The sequence below is a fragment of the Cyprinodon tularosa genome, unplaced genomic scaffold (assembly GCF_016077235.1).
Source record: "Cyprinodon tularosa strain WSP-4 unplaced genomic scaffold, ASM1607723v1 ctg822, whole genome shotgun sequence".
In the NCBI taxonomy this organism is placed as follows: domain Eukaryota; kingdom Metazoa; phylum Chordata; class Actinopteri; order Cyprinodontiformes; family Cyprinodontidae; genus Cyprinodon; species Cyprinodon tularosa.
This window is the reverse complement of record NW_024039588.1, coordinates 82,127-93,152: the sequence shown is the minus strand read 5'-3', so window position 1 is coordinate 93,152 and position 11,026 is coordinate 82,127. Positions and strand designations below refer to the sequence as shown.

General features: G+C 45.9%; 2 protein-coding genes across 2 annotated transcripts; both read left to right on the top strand.

Annotated features, from left to right (window-relative positions):
- The first annotated feature begins 189 nt into the window (after window positions 1–189).
- On the top strand, window positions 190–5,173 carry LOC119774669. Its single transcript, XM_038272308.1, has 5 exons — window positions 190–193; window positions 268–600; window positions 1,439–1,762; window positions 2,415–2,747; window positions 4,386–5,173. The coding sequence occupies exons 1-5, from the start codon at window positions 190–192 to the stop codon at window positions 4,490–4,492; spliced, it is 1,101 nt and encodes a 366-aa protein (XP_038128236.1). The 3' UTR covers window positions 4,493–5,173.
- A 292-nt stretch (window positions 5,174–5,465) lies between these two features.
- Window positions 5,466–11,023, top strand: LOC119774661 (myelin-oligodendrocyte glycoprotein-like). Its single transcript, XM_038272297.1, has 5 exons — window positions 5,466–5,797; window positions 7,014–7,346; window positions 7,427–7,531; window positions 7,670–7,990; window positions 8,463–11,023. Exons 1-5 carry the CDS (start codon window positions 5,698–5,700, stop codon window positions 8,492–8,494), a joined length of 891 nt encoding a protein of 296 aa, XP_038128225.1. The 5' UTR covers window positions 5,466–5,697; the 3' UTR covers window positions 8,495–11,023.
- Window positions 11,024–11,026: the final 3 nt, after the last annotated feature.

Genomic DNA, 11,026 nt, shown 5'->3' with positions numbered 1-11,026 from the left:
GGCTCAGGCAAATGGTTAGGATGCCTCCCTGGTGAGGAGACCCAGAGGGAGACACGGGACAACAAGTTTCTTGGCTGGCCTGGGAACGCATTGGGATTCCCCCAGAGGGATCCCTACCAGCAGTCTGGTGTGCTTTAAGGACAGGTGTCTTCTGGCTTTTCCAGAGGACCTTTTTTTCAAACAGCCATAATGAGTTTGGCTCAGTATTAATGCAGATGGTCAGTTCCAGGTCGTGGTGATATCTTCTTCTCCTTCTTCTTCTCCCAGGTTACAAAATAAGGCTTCTGGAGGACTCCGGTGTGAAGTCTGTCCTGTTGCCTTGCAGGACCACTGTTCCCTTCCCAGAGGACGCTACGGTTGAGTGGACAGACAATTACGGCAATACGGTCTACCTGCATCAGAACCGCTGTAACAAGCCGGAGAGGCAGATCCAGTTCTACAGAGATAGAGTTACAATGCATGAAGACCGGTTAAAGACCGGGGACCTCAGTCTGACTCTGAAACACCCAACACGTGCAGACTCAGACACCTACACCTGCACCGTCTACAGCAGGAAGAGACGAGTTCTGGTGAAGAAACAGGTTCAGCTCCAGGTCAAAGGTCAGTGGACTCAATCTGATGATTAGTTGTGATTCATAGTGTCAAGAGGCCTCCTAGAAAGATGCTGGTGAAGATTGACAGTCATCCAGGTCATAGTCATTCAAAAAAAAAAAGTTAAAAACAAGGCATGAGCCAGATTCAGTTTCACCTGCAGGCCAATAATGACCTCAAATACTCCCAATTACAAGAATTGGACCCGTTTTGTTCAGTTTGCATTCCAGATCTCCCTTTCATTGATTTCATTAACCACAAAAAATAAATATTTAAGATTGAGACACAACTCACCACCTCTTTGAATCTTAAACCCCAACCCCCCTCGTTGACCAAGGTGTTGAGCACGACCGTGCTCAGGACCTTCAAATCAGTACCCAGTGGTAACCCTACCACAAATGGCAGAATTTCCACTGGTATAATTGTGGTTCAGAAGTAACGGGTTTGTCATGATACTGATGCTACTGCTTATATGTCACACAACAAGGCTGTATTGTACAACCAGACAATATTCATATCAGACACTACAAGTTTCTGAATTTCAACCAATCCATTCATAGTAGCTAGTTCATGTTTGCATGCTTGGCCAAATTTGTGGCAGTGCTATTACAATAAAGCCAACTACAAGACAGCGGTAAATCTGCAGTCTAATTAAAATACTATGAGGTAAAACGTTAAAAACATAAGGACATCTAAAATGACTGAACTTACAGTTTATACATACCTTGATATTGATGGAGCAAACAGACATCTGGCATTACAGAATCCCACCTACAACTCAAAACATAACATTCTTCCAACATTTCAGGTGATTTAAAAGGTGTTTTGGTCTTTGTCGTCCTCTCAGTCCAACAGGTGAAGGTGGATTCAGGGACAGATGCTGTCCGTCTACCCTGTGAAACCACAGTCCAGCTGCTGGCTTCTACAGTTCAGTGGAGGGACAGTAATAACAGGCTGGTCCACATGTTGCAGGATGGTTCAGACGTTCTCGAACATCAGGACAACATTTACAGAAACAGAACAGAGATGGACAAAGACCTTTTAAAAACCGGAGACCTCAGTCTGACCCTGAAGCGTCTCACATATAAAGAAAGTGACGTCTACACCTGCACCATCTACAGCAGGGGGGGAGACGTTCTGATGAAGAAGCAGGTTCAGCTTCGTGTCAGAGGTCAGTGGTTCACATCTGTTAGTGTCTATCCTATAAAGGTTTTAGGTTCTAGATATTACTAAAAAAAACAAGTTTCCTGTAAAGTACATTATGCTTAATGTCAAAGCTGAACATTTCATTATCCTGACAACTATGATCTTAATTAATTAATTAGTCAGCCTGCCTGTCGCGGCCTGCAGAGTACGATGTGATGTTGTATTCAATAACTAGCCACACATGCATTAGGTTCACAAAGGTCCACAGGCACAGGCACCATCCACCTGGTTCTGGTGAATCCCAAAGCATAACTGGACTAGAATGGAGTCACCGTCCAGCAAAGTCCCTTCTTTGTGATCTTTGTCTTTTACAGTGTCTTTCGAGTAGATTCTGCCTTTTGTCTCCAAATGTGGAAACCAGATATATGATATGAAAAAATCAATAAAATAATATATAAATTAACTCATGATTTCATATAGTTTCTACTTTTTAGATTTCAATTATAAACAGGCAGTTCTCCAAATTCACTTCATACAAGGGGAAGGGTTGCAGGATGAATCCAGATACCCAGTTTAATCAATAATGTTTAACCTCAATAGAATTAATTAAAGAGAAGTTGCAGACAATAGTTACCAGTTAAATGATGAAGATCTGCTTCCTCTTTGTTGATTTGCAGACTGTCGGCTGGAGGTGGAGAAAGGGGCGGAGTCTGTCCTGCTGCCATTCAAAGTGTCTCCAGAACTTCTTATCAATGCCAAAGTTGAGTGGTGGCGCTATGAACCTGCCCCAAAGCTGAAGATTCATTGTTATCGAAGCGGTTTTGATCAACCCTACGAACAATCCCAGTTCTACAGAACCCAAACCGAGATGAATAACGACCTGCTAAGAACTGGAGACATCAGTCTGACTCTGAAGAGGCCCCTAGATGGAGGAGACGAGAGTTACAGATGTGGAGTCTGGAGGAATGGGAAACTGCTGGGGTGGACAACAGTCCTGCTCAAAGTCAAAGGTTTGTTAACAGAGCTGAGTCTATTCGTCTAGAAGAGTTGATGGTTTAATAGAAAACTTCATGGTTAAGCAGAACTAGTTCATGGTTGGTATGTGGAAGTTGGTAAACTGTCAATGACCAAGTGTCTGCTGTTTATGTCAATCAAAATGAATCTTTTCAGCACTAAATGTCATATGTGATATATTTCTGTGAGTTCTACAAACCAAAACGCTTTAGATTGTTTTAACCCTTAAAGCTTTCACCACAGTCAGAGATACAGAAAGTCTGGAAAAGAGTGAAAGTGAAAATTGTGTCAGAAAAGGTAGAGCAGCTTTCACACCTGCTTCCATTTGTTCATTCTACATTAATAATAAAAGAATGAACCCAGGAAGGAGAGCATTGAATAGCAGGTCTTCAGGAGGTTGATGCTTGTCTTTAATGAAACGCTGACACCAAATGAGCACATTAACTGAAAACAAAATAAATCATCTGTGTTGTTATTCAATCTTCTAACCTGTTCCATCGTCTAAGGGTTAGAAGCTAACTTCCAGAGATGGGAAGTAATGAAGTACAAATACTTCGTTACTGTACTCAAGTAGATTTTTCTGATATTTTTACTTTACTTTTACTGTACTTTTGCCATCTCTGCTAACTTCAACGTTACTTGGGCTGGAGGCGGGCTGACGTTAGCCCTGGCCGCTGCAGACGGGCTGACATTAGCCCTGGCCACTGCAGACGGGCTGACGTTAGCCCTGGCCGCTGCAGACGGGCTGACGTTAGCCCTGGCCGCTGCAGACGGGCTGACGTTAGCCCTGGCCGCTGCAGACGGGCTGACGTTAGCCCTGGCCGCTGCACACGGGCTGATGTTAGCCCTGGCCGCTGCAGATGGGCTGACGTTAGCCCTGGCCGCTGCACACGGGCTGATGTTAGCCCTGGCCGCTGCAGACGGGCTGATGTTAGCCCTGGCCGCTGCAGACGGGCTGATGTTAGCCCTGGCCGCTGCACACGGGCTGATGTTAGCCCTGGCCGCTGCAGACGGGCTGATGTTAGCCCTGGCTGTCTGGAGAACAGACAAGTCTGCTCTGATGCATGCTGGGTAAAGAGGGAGGGGCCAGAACAACATTCGAGAATTTTGTCCGTTCTCGGTCGGCTGTTTTTGTGACCTGGAACAGTACTAGGGCTGAGGATGATGACGTTTCACGAGGACATGACAACGCAGTACAAAGTACTCATATCATTCTGATGAAACGGGTGCAATGCATTTTGTCTGAGTGGTGTTGCCATATTATGACATCATCAGCAGGGGCAGGGCCCCAGCAGATCTGGTACCTACAGGGGGCTTTGTTTGGCTACAGTACAGCCTTTTAAAATGGGTTTCGGCTAATAAACAGCGTGCCTTCAGGTAAGCATGGCTAATTATGCTAACAGGGTCGGATGGAGGCAGTCCCACCTGCACAGCTGTTCTCATTAAAAAAAGACTAAAAACTCTGAAAATGTGTGCTATGTGTAGCAAACAGAAACAACAATGGAGGTCATCCAGTGGGTGTAATTGCTAACTGTTGCTAGCAAACTGCTTTTCATGCATCTGATTTTGACTGAAAAGCTTTTTTCCCGCCTGCTTTTGCCTGTTTGTCCGATTGTTCTCCATCTTCTCTGCAGGAAGAGTCCAGCTTCAAGAGGAACCTGAAGACATCAGGGGCCGAAGTTGCTCCATTGATATGACTCCACTAATGTTCGAACGGATCGGGTTTTCTGAAATGATCTGAATATAGATCAGGATAAGCAATCAGAACGATGGGAGAGACAGAGTGGAGCGTTCAGAGCTAATGAGCGATCAGTGATGTCAGAGTGATGTCACACGGTAACCAGGAACCAGGGATGATTGTTTCAAGAGGAGAAACCAGTCCATGTTTAATATCTTACTGTCAGTATTTATCATTTCACGCCACATGATAAGCAATGATGTCATTACATTAGTGCCTCTGATTGGTCCTTTCTGCCTTCAGTTTGACTCTGAAATAAAGAGCAAACCAAGGCGACATTATTAAAGCTTTAAACAGCAGACGGTTGATCGGCTTCAGTCGTTTGCTGTCAGTTGGTTTCACGTGGAACCATCTGCAGCTGAAGATCTGCTTAAAGCATCTATGGATTTAAACGTTTATATAAAACACAGTAAAATCTCTATCCTATACTTCACCTGCTGTGTCTGTCCAATAAATAAATAAAATACATCATGTAGATAAAAACGAGAATGAATGTGGAAAAGTTAAAGGGGTGGGAATACTTTTGGCAGCCATAAAATATCTGGAATTAGTTGAAAGAAATCTGTTCAGGCATAGATTTGATGATGCAGAAGATGGTTTGGTTCTCTGTGAGAAAATGGGTCAAAATATTTGGTTTTCTGCTTTGATTATGACTGTATCATATTAAGAATAAGCATCAATAAACGCCTGAAACATTTTGGGTTAATCTTTGTTGGTAGAGGTACAGAATTATCTACATTATCAGATAAGTTGTTTTCATTATCTTTCCTTCAGTGTCTGAACCACAAACATGTTATAATACATAAAGAACCTGGAGATAAAAGAACCAAGGTGAAGGAACCAGGAGGGACTGATCAGAGGCTGGCACTAAACTGAAGACTGACTTAGAAACCGGATCAGCAGCTTTGAAACTATGAGGAACCAGAACGCCCCCACCTTTCCTCAGAACTGATCTGATCTGGACTGGATCCAACAGAACCAGTAGAACAGGACCTGAAGCCTCCACCCAGCAGAGAGTTTCTGCTCCTCAGCAGCTGATCCAGTTCTGCTGGAAGCAGTTCTGCTCCCAGTGATCAGAGAGCTGAGTGGCGTTCAGTTCCTCCCCCCCTCCCTCCCTCCTCCTGTGGGTGAGAGCTGCTGCTTCCTGGAGGTGTAGAGACGGTGAAGTGTTGTCAGAGAGTCAGGAGGTGATCAGCTGCTGGGAGCTGATGTCCTCCAGGGCTCTGAAAGGTTCTCCTAGTTGCTCCTGGTTGCTCTCTGACAGGAAGATGATGAAGATGTTGGTGGTGTTTGGGATCCTGCTGCACGGTAAGATCAGCTTCCTCTCTCACCATCATCCTCACTTCAGTCTCTGGGTTGTTTCTGCGTCTCTCTGGAAGCTGCTCAGATCAGCAGAGGTTTGCTGAGGTTCTGACTCAGCTACGATTTAACTGAAGAGTCGCTCTTCAAAAATATTGGAATTTAATAAAATGATTTTATTCTGTTGCTTTTTTTTTTACTTTCACCAAAACTGAAATGTTATTTCAACACCTTTGTTCATTTTCCCATGAAAACTGACTCATGGTTTAAAGTGAAAGTATTGTTAGTCACTCAGGGATCTGTCCTCTGATTGGCTCCCTGGATCATTGGTCCCGCCTCCCTCTGCCGTTCTTCCTGCTGTGTCTTTGCTGAGGCTCATAAAACCATGAACATAATGTTGTTTCTAAATGAGGAGTGAACCGTAGAGCAGCAGAACCAAGGTCCAACCTCAGTCCTCCAGGGACAGGGGGGCGTGTCCAGCTGTCCAATCAAATCACCTCTATGGTCTCATTGGTTCAAGTTCTACAGAATTCTCCGCCCACCCTGGGTGGGTTGTTTTTGTTGTTTCTGGACATTTTAGGGCGTCTGGGATCCGCCCTTAAGTGGGGGGTACTGTCACAGTCTTGGTTTTGTTATGTTTATTTAGAGTATTCAGCTTTACTTTGCTTCTTGTTTTAGTGTTTAATTTTTATTTTGTTGTTTTCTTATTAGTTCCTGTCTTCCAGGTTTTCCATTTGTTGGCATCTGCTGCCCTCTTGTGTCCTCTATCCCTAGCTCTGTTTTCTGCTCTGTCCTCACCTGTTTCCAATCCTCTCGTTAACCCTCTCTTTGTCTCTATCCCCTTTAAAAGCCTCCCTCTTCAGTTCCTGTTTGCTGGATCCTCGTCTAACGTCTGTCTGCCTTCCTCGTCTCTCCCTGGTTCCTAGAGTTTGGTTTCCCCTGATGTCTCCTTGGTTCTGGTTCGTTTGTTATTTTTGTTGGATTTTTGATTCCTGTCTCAGTTCCTGTGAACCTCATTAAACCTCTTAAATTCACCTCTGCCTACTTGCCTCTGCATTTGGGTCCTCAATCCCACACCAAATCCTGACATGCTCATCCAGGACAGAATCCTATAAGGTCAATGACTGGATGATCTGGTTGATCCGTTTCTATAAGGGGACCTGAGATGACGTGTTGTGACTTGGTGCCCCAGAAACCACCTGAACTGACCTGTCTCTGTCCTCAGCGCCCGCCCTGGTCTCAGCCTTACAGGCCAAAGTAGGAGACCCGTTTGTCCTGCTGCCCTGTCAATTCGATACCTTTGAAGTCACCAACCCCACAGTCCTCTGGACCTTCAGTTCCTCAACCGTCCACCGGCGTCAGCAAGGAGAAGATCAACTACAGGATCAGGACCCGCGGTACAGAGGCCGGACCTCCATGAGGACGGATGCTCTGGCAGATAAAGATCTGAGCCTAAATCTGACCAAGCTGGTGCTGTCTGACTCTGGAAACTACTCCTGCATCGTCAGAGACCACAGGGAGGAAATCCACAGGGAAAGCGTGACCCTGCAGGTAGAAGGTAAGGAGGAGAGCCGCCAATGTTCTGCTGGTCTCTGGACCTTAACGGACTCTAGATGTTCTGCTGTTTTTGTTCTGTAGGAGGTTTTCCATCTTGGGCCACAGCTCTGCTGGTTGTTCTCGGTATCCTGGTTCTCTGCATCTCTGGAGGGGTTTTATTTTGCTTCCGTCAGCATTTTATGTCAGGTAAGATTCAGAAACTACATTACCCACAATGCTGATGGGACTCAGCTCTTCTCAGCTCTATGGTCCTTATCTGCTCCACCAACCTAAGGCAGGAGTGAAACATGAGACTATCTGACGTTCTTCTTCTTGTTCCCTCAGAGTACCGGGTTCCATTGGGTTATAATAAGAAGTTTGTCCTGCTGCCCTGCAAGACCACAGCTTGCCTGTCTGAAGATGTTAGGGTGGAGTGGACAGATGGAGGTGGCAGGAAGGTCCATGTGTATGAGAACGGTTCTGATCTGACTGACGAACAGGACGGGCTCTATAAAACCAGGACTGCCATGGAAAAAAAGTTCAAATCTGGAGACGTCAGTCTGACCCTGAAATACCCCACAGATGAAGATAACAACATCTACACCTGCAAGATCTACAGTCAGGGAACAATCCTGACACAGAAAACAGTCACCCTCTACATCAAAGGTCAGCGCTTTAATTGCATTCTGTCTTTATTGATTTTTAAAATCTCAAATTAAAAGGTCCAGGTAGAGCTAAAGAGCTGTAGATTATAGAATCTAGAGGAAGAGATCAATCTAAACCATCTGGAATGAAGCTGAAACAGAACCAGATGTGGAGAACATGCAGGGATCATTTCTGGATGACCTCTGCTGTGCTTCAGGGTTCTTCATCAGGTTCTGACCCATAAGATGCTGGGTTGGAATCCATCCTTCATCAGGGGGCTGCTGGGGGGCTCAGAAAAGCGGGTCAACAAGTCTGATTATTTATCATTATTAGACTAGATTATTTAAAGCAACAGAAGATGTGACAGTCGCCATCTCAGGAAGTTCAACCAAATCAAACTGATGATGATGATGATGATGATGATGATGATGATGATGATGATGATGATGATCCTATTGACCCTCACCTTCCTGTCTCTGTTCTCTGTTTTCAGGAGCAAAGAAGGGGAAGTCATCCATTGTGTGAAAGCCCTCCGTCTGTGTAGATGACCTTTGACCTCCTGGATCTCATCATCTTCTCTTCATGGACTCTGAATAAACTCCTGCTGACCATCAACCTGAGCCTACCTCCATGTGGTTCCTGTCAGAGTGGATCAGCTGAGCTGATTTGGACCTCATGGCAGCAGCTGGATGGTTCTGCTAAAGTCCAAACCCAGCAGAACCAGGACTGAACACAGCTTTTAATGCCGCTATCGTCTGGACTTAAAGACTGAGAGGCGTGCTGACAGAGCGGCCATCTTAGGTCAGACCCAAATACGGTGACAGAGAATACACGCCAACTGATGGAAACAGTACTTTATGATTTCAGACACTCTGAATTCTGTAAACTCTCAAATACATTCCAAGGGCCACGTCTTATTGTTGATTGGTAATTTTCCTACATTTAATACATAATTTTTATTTTCTATTGACAGTTAGCTTAACTTCCAGAGCTTCCTCTCAGGAGACCAGCCTTTTATTCTGTCTCTGGGTGCACAAATAAATGTTAATTAGGAACCATTGTGGAATTACGTTTATGACGGATTATCCCCACGTCACAGTTACTGTTTTTCTGGTGTCAAAGGTGCAGATTAGCAGCATGGATGCGATCAAAATCGTTTTTGATCAGGCAGAAATTTGATTCCAATCATCCAAATAACTCGCTTAATCTTACTTTGCCGATCACACAGCTTCTATCTATCTAGATATATTCCATTTCACCAGACGGATCAGGAAACACAACTGAGCAGAGACTTTCAGTCCCGCCTGTCTAACCCCCTGGTTTCTTCCATCATCAGAGCCGATGCATCTGTTCTAAATTAAAGCAGATCTTTTGAATATAGCTAACTAATTGATAGCTATTTATCGAATGTGAGAGAGATTTATCAGCAACAGACACACAGAAGAACAAGAACATGCTAGCAGCAGGCACGACGGAGAACAAATGTCCTGAATTTGCGACGTTAATTTGCAGCATTAATGCAGCAGGATGTTAAGTAGTTTGTTGCTGCCTGTACCCGTTGTAGCCAAGCTAAGGTCACCCGTTGCCCCCCGTCAGGTCTTCTCCAGCCCTTTGTCACTGATCTGTCTATATCTGATGGGAACTCTGTCATCCTTACTATTGTGGACCGCTTTTCCAAGATGGTTCACTTAGTCCCATTGCCCAAACTCCCCTCTGCCAAGGAGATGGGCTCCATCCTGGCTAAAGAGGTATTTCGTCTCCATGGTCTGCCCTCAGACATTGTCTCTGACACGGGTCCCCAGTTTGAGGCCCACTACTGGCAGGAGTTCTGCGCTATGCTGGGTTTCTCAGTCAGCCTCTCCTCTGGTTTCCACCCCCAAACCGATGGCCAGACGGAGAGGCTCAACCAGGAGGTTGAAGCTAAACTTCGTCTCATCCTCAATTCCGACCCCACTAAGTGTGCTTCTAATCTGCCCTGGGTGGAGCATGCTATAAACTCCACACCCTCCAGCTCCACCAGGCTCTCCACCTTCTACATTGTGTAAGGGTTTCAGCCACCAGAGTTCTCCATTGAGGAGAGGGAATCCAGGGTCCCTTCTGCCCGTCTCTCTGCCCTAAGGTGCCAGCGTGCCTGGAGGAGGGCTAGGAGAGCCCTCCTCGTTTCCTCCCAGACCCAGGCCAAGGGATGCCAATCGCCGGCAGGTCCCAGCCCGGCATTATCAGCCAGGTGATAAGGTCTGGCTCTCCATAAAGGACCTTCCCTTTAAGGTGGAGAGCAGAAAGCTGGGACCCCGCTTTATTGGACCTTTCCCTATCTCCAAGGTGGTAATCCTTTGGCGGTGCGTCTTCGCCTGACCCGTTCCATGAAGGTCAACCCTACTTTTGATGTCTCCAGAGTCAAGCCGGTCAAGACCTTGGATCTGACCCGTTTCTGTCCTTGGACCTGCCTACCAGCCTGACCCAGTGAATCCTTTTGTCAATCTGACCCTGCCAGCTCGTGAGTACCGGATTTCCCCCGTAACCCTTGTGAGTTCTCTGAGCCTCCCTGTTAACAGATCTGGACCGGACCTGGACCCCCTCTCTTTAAAAACCCCTACCTGTGCTGCCGCCAAAAATCTGTCTCTGTGTGTTTGGACCCCGGACCTCTCTGGATAACGCCCCTGGATAACCCTGAACGGAGTGCCTGCCTGCCTGTTGGCTGCACAAACAGTAACCCCCCACAGCCCTGGACCAAGTCAGCTCCTCAGACTCGGAAGGGTTTCTTTTTTATTCTATTTGTCAGGTTGGGTTTGAACTACTCCCTTTCCCACCCCCACCACCCGTCTTGCCCCCCCTCCGCTGGCTGCTGCCTTGGCCCACTGGACAACATGCTGTAATTTATAAATGTTTTCAGGTTGGGTCTGGATTAGCCAGCAGGTGAGCCTGGATCCAGATCTGGTCCGCTAAGTATGAGACTCAAAATGAAACAAGTCAAAGAAGAACAAACAGATGTTATTTGGACATAAAATATTTGTCTCAATCCACAAACAGTCAACAATAAACTATTTTTCCAGACTT